The sequence below is a fragment of the Panulirus ornatus genome, chromosome 15, assembly GCF_036320965.1.
Source record: "Panulirus ornatus isolate Po-2019 chromosome 15, ASM3632096v1, whole genome shotgun sequence".
Classification (NCBI taxonomy): domain Eukaryota; kingdom Metazoa; phylum Arthropoda; class Malacostraca; order Decapoda; family Palinuridae; genus Panulirus; species Panulirus ornatus.
Window position 1 is genome coordinate 21381704 of NC_092238.1, and position 9217 is coordinate 21390920.

General features: G+C 42.0%; 1 protein-coding gene across 1 annotated transcript; it reads left to right on the plus strand.

The window, feature by feature from the left end:
- Positions 1 to 2830: 2830 nt before the first annotated feature.
- LOC139753599 (high choriolytic enzyme 1-like) lies at positions 2831 to 3784 on the plus strand. Its single transcript, XM_071670221.1, has one exon. It carries the CDS (start codon positions 2844 to 2846, stop codon positions 3744 to 3746), a length of 903 nt encoding a protein of 300 aa, XP_071526322.1. The 5' UTR covers positions 2831 to 2843; the 3' UTR covers positions 3747 to 3784.
- Positions 3785 to 9217: the final 5433 nt, after the last annotated feature.

The window sequence follows — 9217 nt, forward strand, 5'->3', positions numbered from 1 at the left end:
TCAGCCACCAGCGCTGTATCATCAGCGAACAACAACTGACTCACTTCCCAAGCTCTCTCATCCCCAACAGACTTCATACTTGCCCCTCTTTCCAAAACTCTTGCATTTACCTCCCTAACAACCCCATCCATAAACAAATTAAACGACCATGGAGACATCACGCACCCCTGCCGCAAACTGACATTCAATGGGAACCATTCACTTTCCTCTCTTCTTACTCGTACACATGCCTTACATCCTCGCTAAATACTTTTCACTGCTTCTAGCAACTGACCTCCCACACCATATACTCATAATACCTTCCACAGAGTATCTCTATCAACCGTATCATATGCCTTTTCCAGATCCATAAATGCTACATACATATCCATCTGCTTTTCTAAGTATTTCTCATATACATTCTTCAAAGCAAACACTTGATCCACACATCCTCTACCACTTCTGAAACCACACTGCTCCTCCCCAATCTGATGCTCTGTACATGCCTTAACCTTCTCAATACCTTCCCATAATTTCCCAGGAATACTCAACAAACTTATGCCTCTGTAATTTTCCCCTTTGCCTTCATATAATGGCATTATACATGCATTCCGTCAATCCTCAGGCACTTCAACATGAACCACACATACATTGAATATCCTCACAAACCAGTCAACAACACAGTCACCCCCCCCTTTTTTTTTTTAATAAATTCCACTGCAATAGATTCCAAATCCGCCGCCTTGCCGGCTTTCATCTTCCGCAAAGCTTTCACTACCTCTTCTCTGTTTACCAAATCATTCTCCCTGACCCTCTCACTTCGCACACCACCTCGACCATAACACCCTATATCTGCCACTCTATCATCAAACACATTCAAAAGCCTTCAAAATACTCATTCCATCTCCTTCTCACATCACCACTACTTGTTATTACCTCCCCATTTTCACACTTCGCCGATGTTCCCATTTGTTCTCTTGTCCTACGCACTTTATTTACCTCCTTCCGAAACATCTTTTATTCTTCCTAAAATTTGATGGTACTCTCTCACGCCAACTCTCAATTGCCCTCTTTTTCACTTCTTGCACCTTTCTCTTGACCTCTTGCCTCTTTCTTTTATACATCTCCCAGTCATTTGCACTATTTCACTGCAAAAATAATCCAAATGCCTGTCTCTTCTCTTTTACTAACAATCTTACTTTTTCATCCCACCACTTCCTACCCTTTCTAATCTGCCCACCTCCCACCTTTCTCATGCCACAGGCATTTTTTGCTCACGCCAGCACTGCTTCCCTAAATACATCCCATTCCACCCCCACTCCCCTTACGTCATTTGCTCTCACCTTTTTCCATTCTGCACTCAATCTCTCCTGGTACTTCCTCACACAAGGCTCCTTTCCAAGTTCACTTACTCTCACCACTCTCTTCACTCCAACATTTTCTCTTCTTTTTTGAAAACCCCTACATATCTTCACCTTCGCCTCCACTAGATAATGATCAGACATTCCTCTAGTTGACCCTCTTCGCACATTAACATTCAAAGGTCTCTCTTTCACGCGCCTATGAATTAACACGTAATCCAATAACGCTCTCTGGCCATCTCTCCTACTTACATACGTATACTTATGTATATCTCTCTTTTTAAACCAGGTATTCCCAATCACCGGTCTTTTTTCAGCACACAAATCTACATCACCATTTCCATTTACAACACTGGACACCCATGTACACCAATTATACCTTCAACTGCCACATTACTCACCCTTGCATTCAAATCATCCATCACTAAACCTGGTCTTGCGCATCAAAGCTGCTAACACACTCACTCAGCTGCTCCCAAAACACTTGCCTCTCATGATCTTTCTTTTCATGGCCAGGTGCATAGGCATCATACATCTTTTAAGAATACTTGTAAAAAGTTCTCCTGAGGGACCATACCTAAGAATTTCGTATTCAAGTTTATCACTTGTAACTGATGAACCATCACAAAGCTTGTCCACTGCCACAGGTGCTACTGATCCCGGGTAAAGGTATTTCACCATCTTTGTATCTTTAACCTTCCAAGTTATGGATGTTTCATCCCTGATTCCATCCTCACAATCGATGTATGTGGTTTGTGTTGCCTTTATCTCTATCATATCATTAGTCAGTTAAAGTGGAGAACATGCTTCTAAGCCCAGCCACTCTACTCTGCTTGTCCCATTTTGTTCAGAAAATGTTACCGGATTCTGCCTATAAGTCTTTACGTTGGGAGCAACAAGTCACCTCCGGACGTCTTCCTCTTCGTTTATTACTGATTTGAAAAATCTGTTTATCTTGTTTGGTTTTGTGATATCAACAAGATTGTTGAATTCATATATAATATTCTTTATGTGTCATTTAATGAGCTTTATCAGAGATAAAAGTTTATGAAAATGGATTGTTTACATCTTGTTGATATTGATGTTTTTCTTTCTTTCACCAAAGATATTTATATTATTCATAAACAATATTTTCAAGGAAAACGTAAAGAATTGTTCATTGGTATTCATCACCACAAAATAAAAAAAATTCTATTTTTTCAAAGTTTACTTATTGGATTTTACTGAATATCTTGAAGAGTAAAAGCTCATCATTTGACTAAAACCTTTGAAACTTTGTGGTAATGATAATGACATTACTTTTCTCTTGATAATATCTATCTATTCATTTCATTGACTAAAACCGCGGATAGATAGCCTATAATATATGTCACTCCTACCGGTTTCACGTTATATACGTTTCTGCAAACTGCCTGGGCCAAATAACCACGTTTGAACTTTTATAGCAACTTTGATATCAATGTTACTCACATAGGTAAGTTTACAAATCACGTCAGACCTCCGATGACAGCAAGATTCTTAGCTCTGTTGTTGTTGTTGTTGTTCGGGTCCCTCGTGTCATCCCGGGTCTGCCTGGTGGAGTCCACCGACACCTCGACGTCCTGGTCCTCCGGGGCGGACGACAGCACCTCGTACATGGCTCCACTCCCGTCGGTCGGCTCCCGGCCAATTTCTTGGATGATGAAGAAACGTTGGCCTGATAAGACGATTCCCGTAACCATTGTTGACAGCTATCCACAGGAGTTCCGCCCGAGGGTGTACGCTGCAATGGACGCCATCAATAAGTTGACATGCTTGAGGTTGACCAACGGTACTACCGCCACCATGTATTCTTTAAGGGTTGTATGGGGAAAACGAGCATGTTTTTCTCATGTAGGTTATAAGAAGTATCTTCCTGGATACCAAGAGATCAATTTATATCCCACGTGCCTTTATGAGGGATTGGGGACGGCTATTCACGAGTTCATTCATGCCATCGGCTTCCACCACAAGCAGGTTCGACCAGATCGAGACAAGTATGTCACAGTCCACAAAGATCGCATCGACCAAAAACGCTTTTATAATTTTAAGAAGATGAAAGGAAAGTATGCGTACTTGGCCACCTTTGGACTTCCTTACGATTACAATAGCGTCATGCAGTATCCAAAGGATGCCTTTGGCACAGGAAAAGGTCCTGTTATAACTCTCAATCAAAACTTCCCGGGCTATCTGGGAGAGACGTCTGGACCATCCCGCGCTGACATTGCTGACATTAATCGCATGTATGAGTGCCGGGACCATTACCTTGGGGACGATATTCCTGGCGCTATTCTGTATAGCGAATTCCATAGAGGATATATGGCTCGCAAACCAAAGTTTTCCAAAGCCCTTTGGAGATGGAACAGGAAAATGAGGAAATTCGCTTGAATACATTGTATGACACTTCCTCTTTCGCTCCTTCAGTATTTCTTCCCTCTTTTTCTTCTTTCCCTCTCTTTTCTGTGGCCCATCATAACTCTATTCTTATTCCTCAATTGATCCACTCATTTGTTTTTTAGCTACATCCGTTCTCCCTCATTTTCAAATCCCTCGCCACTTTAGAGAAACCTTCCAGAGTATTATAAAACTTATTACAGTCAAATTTGATGATATAAAAGAGTTTTACTGAATGAATATCGTTTGAATTACTTTTTTGTTTTTATAATTTTGACCTACGTAACGCAAACTGATATGCTCACGGAACTAATTCATACAATTAACAATGTTTATAGAGGAATCCGTTTGTATGGAGGGTTTACATCTAATGCCTACATGTCTGCCAGGACCAGTTTCATTGCATCATAAGGATAATGAAACAGATCTATTGATGTTTTATAAAAGGTAAAAATCGCTGCTCGCTAATTGTCGTCCAATTAGCTTAACATCTGTAGGTAGTAAACTTATGGAAACCATCATTCGAGATGAGACTGTAAACCATGGTAGGAGCAACACAAGGTTTTCAGCGCGGTTTTCGACGAAATCGCTCATGTTTCACATAACATAAAAGGTTATTAACAAAAGCTGTCACATGTCATAGACGGGGTTGTACTTTGATGTTTACGAAACTTGTGTATTGGACCTCAAGAGTGATCAATGGTCAAGCCTCATAATGGTCAGACGTAACAAGTCGTATGCCGTAAGGATCATTCTTAGAATCGGTTCTCTCTAGCTCATATACGTCAGTGATATGGATTCAACAAAGGCGGATCTAAGGGAATCGAAACGGCGTAACGGGTCTGATGCAATCCTGGGATAGCGCGTCGATATGGTTGGCAGCATTGTGGGCGACCATGTATAAAACTAAGAATTATTGCCGTAATTGAAGCAGGTATATACTGGTAACGCGGGGAAAGGGTGAACATTATAAGCAAACTAGAGAAGCTCGCTGTGACGCAAACCGGGGGAACACAGGTAGTAAGGATGTTGTCTCAATCTTGACAGGAATCTTGTGCGTTTCAGCGTGATGGCGATGAAGTAATACGAGGGAGATTGGCCGCCTACAGGATCATCCCAGAAGTAGCTGCAGTGAGGCCCAACTGTTCCTGTTAGTGTGGAAGGTACTTACGTGTGGCATGAGGTGAGGTGCCTCAGTAACAAGCGAAAACCGGCAATCAAAACAGCATCTTTGATCAGGAAACCTAATGTCCAGAGTAAATAGAGACGATCATTGTATAGCTTCACCCAGAGGATGACAATATCATCCGTGATAATCTGTAGGTAGAGGAACTTGTGGTAGTGAAGTGGACTTACGAATGATAAGGTTCCAGCATTTCTCTGTCTTATTAATGAAACGTATCTTTCTTTTCATCAAGCTGGAGAGTGTTGCAGGCTTGTCATTCTTCAGACTGAAGGGTAGTTGTAACCTAACAAATGTGACCACGGAATGTGTGGCTATGAGGGCATAAGATGTAGTAAGTGTAAATGGTTTAGATTTTGTAGTTGCATGATAAATAAGTGTAATAAGACTTGTGTTATCACTTATACCTTACAAAATTTAGATTTACAGGTGTTTTCTTGTTAACGAGGTGGGATGAGCTCCGGACACTGGTTTTACAAGGTGGTAGGAGGCTGTAAAATAACCTTTCCGTTATTGTCTTCTACCTTCAGTTTGAACAAAAATAGTGATATTATCGACTACTGCAGTTTTAGTACGGGATTAAGATGAGATTTACCAAAGAAACTCTAAGCACCATATCTAAGTCAAAGAAATATGAAAAGAGAAGATAAATCATGTAAAATCACATTAATTAGAAATTATGTTCTAAAGCAGATTTCTAAACATAAAGCCAAATGAATCCTAAGAATCTAAGGAAATTATCCAAAAGTCGTATACAAGTGCCAGGAGGAAGCAAACCTTCCATTAGTAAATATATGTAACAAAGCACTCAGAGCAGGAGTCAAGTACTAGTCATGGAAGATGACTAATGCATATATATATATATATAATTTTTTTTTTTTATTATACTTTGACGCTGTCTCCCGCGTTTGCGAGGTAGCGCAAGGAAACAGACGAAAGAAATGGCCAACCCCCCCCCCCCCCCCATACACATGTATATACATACGTCCACACACGCAAACACACACACCTACACAGCTTTCCATGGTTTACCCCAGACGCTTCACATGCCTTGATTCAATCCACTGACAGCACGTCAACCCCGGTATACCACATCGCTCCAATTCACTCTATTCCTTGCCCTCCTTTCACCCTCCTGCATGTTCAGGCCCCGATCACACAAAATCTTTTCACTCCATCTTTCCACCTCCAATTTGGTCTCCCTCTTCTCCTCGTTCCCTCCACCTCCGACACATATATCCTCTTGGTCAATCTTTCCTCACTCATTCTCTCCATGTGCCCAAACCACTTCAAAACACCCTCTTCTGCTCTCTCAACCACGCTCTTTTTATTTCCACACATCTCTCTTACCCTTACGTTACTCACTCGATCAAACCACCTCACACCACACATTGTCCTCAAACATCTCATTTCCAACACATCCATCCTCCTGCGCACAACTCTATCCATAGCCCACGCCTCGCAACCATACAACATTGTTGGAACCACTATTCCTTCAAACATACCCATTTTTGCTTTCCGAGATAATGTTTTCGACTTCCACACATTCTTCAAGGCCCCCAGAATTTTCGCCCCCTCCCCCACCCTATGATCCACTTCCGCTTCCATGGTTCCATCCGCTGCCAGATCCACTCCCAGATATCTAAAACACTTCACTTCCTCCAGTTTTTCTCCATTCAAACTCACCTCCCAATTGACTTGACCCTCAACCCTACTGTACCTAATAACCTTGCTCTTATTCACATTTACTCTTAACTTTCTTCTTCCACACACTTTACCAAACTCAGTCACCAGCTTCTGCAGTTTCTCACATGAATCAGCCACCAGCGCTGTATCATCAGCGAACAACAACTGACTCACTTCCCAAGCTCTCTCATCCACAACAGACTTCATACTTGCCCCTCTTTCCAAACTCTTGCATTTACCTCCCTAACAACCCCATCCATAAACAAATTAAACAACCATGGAGACATCACACACCCCTGCCGCAAACTTACATTCACTGAGAACCAATCACTTTCCTCTCTTCCTACACGTACACATGCCTTACATCCTCGATAAAAACTTTTCACTGCTTCTAACAACTTTCCTCCCACACCATATATTCTTAATACCTTCCACAGAGCATCTCTATCAACTCTATCATATGCCTTCTCCAGATCCATAAATGCTACATACAAATCCATTTGCTTTTCTAAGTATTTCTCACATACATTCTTCAAAGCAAACACCTGATCCAAACATCCTCTACCACTTCTGAAACCACACTGCTCCTCCCCAATCTGATGCTCTGTACATGCCTTCACCCTCTCAATCAATACCCTCCCATATAATTTACCAGGAATACTCAACAAACTTATACCTCTGTAATTTGAGCACTCACTCTTATCCCCTTTGCCTTTGTACAATGGCACTATGCACGCATTCCGCCAATCCTCAGGCACCTCACCATGAGTCATACATACATTGAATAACCTTACCAACCAGTCAACAATACAGTCACCCCCTTTTTTTAATAAATTCCACTGCAATACCATCCAAACCTGCTGCCTTGCCGGCTTTCATCTTTCGCAAAGCTTTCACTACCTCTTCTCTGTTTACCAAATCATTTTCCCTAACCCTCTCACTTTACACACCACCTCGACCAAAACACCCTATATCTGCCACTCTATCATCAAACACATTCAACAAACCTTCAAAATACTCACTCCATCTCCTTCTCACATCACCACTACTTGTTATCACCTCCCGATTTGCGCCCTTCACTGAAGTTCCCATTTGCTCCCTTGTCTTACGCACTTTATTTACCTCCTTCCAGAACATCTTTTTATTCTCCCTAAAATATATATATATATATATATATATATATATATATATTTTTTTTTTTTTTTTTTTTTTTTATACTTTGTCGCTGTCTCCCGCGTTTGCGAGGTAGCGCAAGGAAACAGACGAAAGAAATGGCCCAACCCCCCCCATACACATGTACATACACACGTCCACACACGCAAATATACATACCTACACAGCCTTCCATGGTTTACCCCAGACGCTTCACATGCCTTGATTCAATCCACTGACAGCACGTCAACCCCTGTATACCACATCGCTCCAATTCACTCTATTCCTTGCCCTCCTTTCACCCTCCTGCATGTTCAGGCCCCGATCACACAAAATCCTTTTCACTCCATCTTTCCACCTCCAATTTGGTCTCCCTCTTCTCCTCGTTCCCTCCACCTCCGACACATATATCCTCTTGGTCAATCTTTCCTCACTCATTCTCTCCATGTGCCCAAACCATTTCAAAACACCCTCTTCTGCTCTCTCAACCACGCTCTTTTTATTTCCACACATCTCTCTTACCCTTACGTTACTTACTCGATCAAACCACCTCACACCACACATTGTCCTCAAACATCTCATTTCCAGCACATCCATCCTCCTGCGCACAACTCTATCCATAGCCCACGCCTCGCAACCATACAACATTGTTGGAACCACTATTCCCTCAAACATACCCATTTTTGCTTTCCGGGATAATGTTCTCGACTTCCACACATTTTTCAAGGCTCCCAAAATTTTCGCCCCCTCCCCCACCCTATGATCCACTTCCGCTTCCATGGTTCCATCCGCTGCCAGATCCACTCCCAGATATCTAAAACACTTCACTTCCTCCAGCCTCTCACCATTCAAACTCACCTCCCAATTGACTTGACCCTCAACCCTACTGTACCTAATAACCTTGCTCTTATTAACATTTACTCTTAACTTTCTTCTTCCACACACTTTACCAAACTCCGTCACCAGCTTCTGCAGTTTCTCACATGAATCCGCCACCAGCGCTGTATCATCAGCGAACAACAACTGACTCACTTCCCAAGCTCTCTCATCCCCAACAGACTTCATACTTGCCCCTCTTTCCAAAACTCTTGCATTTACCTCCCTAACAACCCCATCCATAAACAAATTAAACAACCATGGAGACATCACACACCCCTGCCGCAAACCTACATTCACTGAGAACCAATCACTTTCCTCTCTTCCTACACGTACACATGCCTTACATCCTCGATAAAAACTTTTCACTGCTTCTAACAACTTGCCTCCCACACCATATATTCTTAATACCTTCCACAGAGCATCTCTATCAACTCTATCATATGCCTTCTCCAGATCCATAAATGCTACATACAAATCCATTTGCTTTTCTAAGTATTTCTCACATACATTCTTCAAAGCAAACACCTGATCCACACATCCTCTACCACTTCTGAAACCACACTGC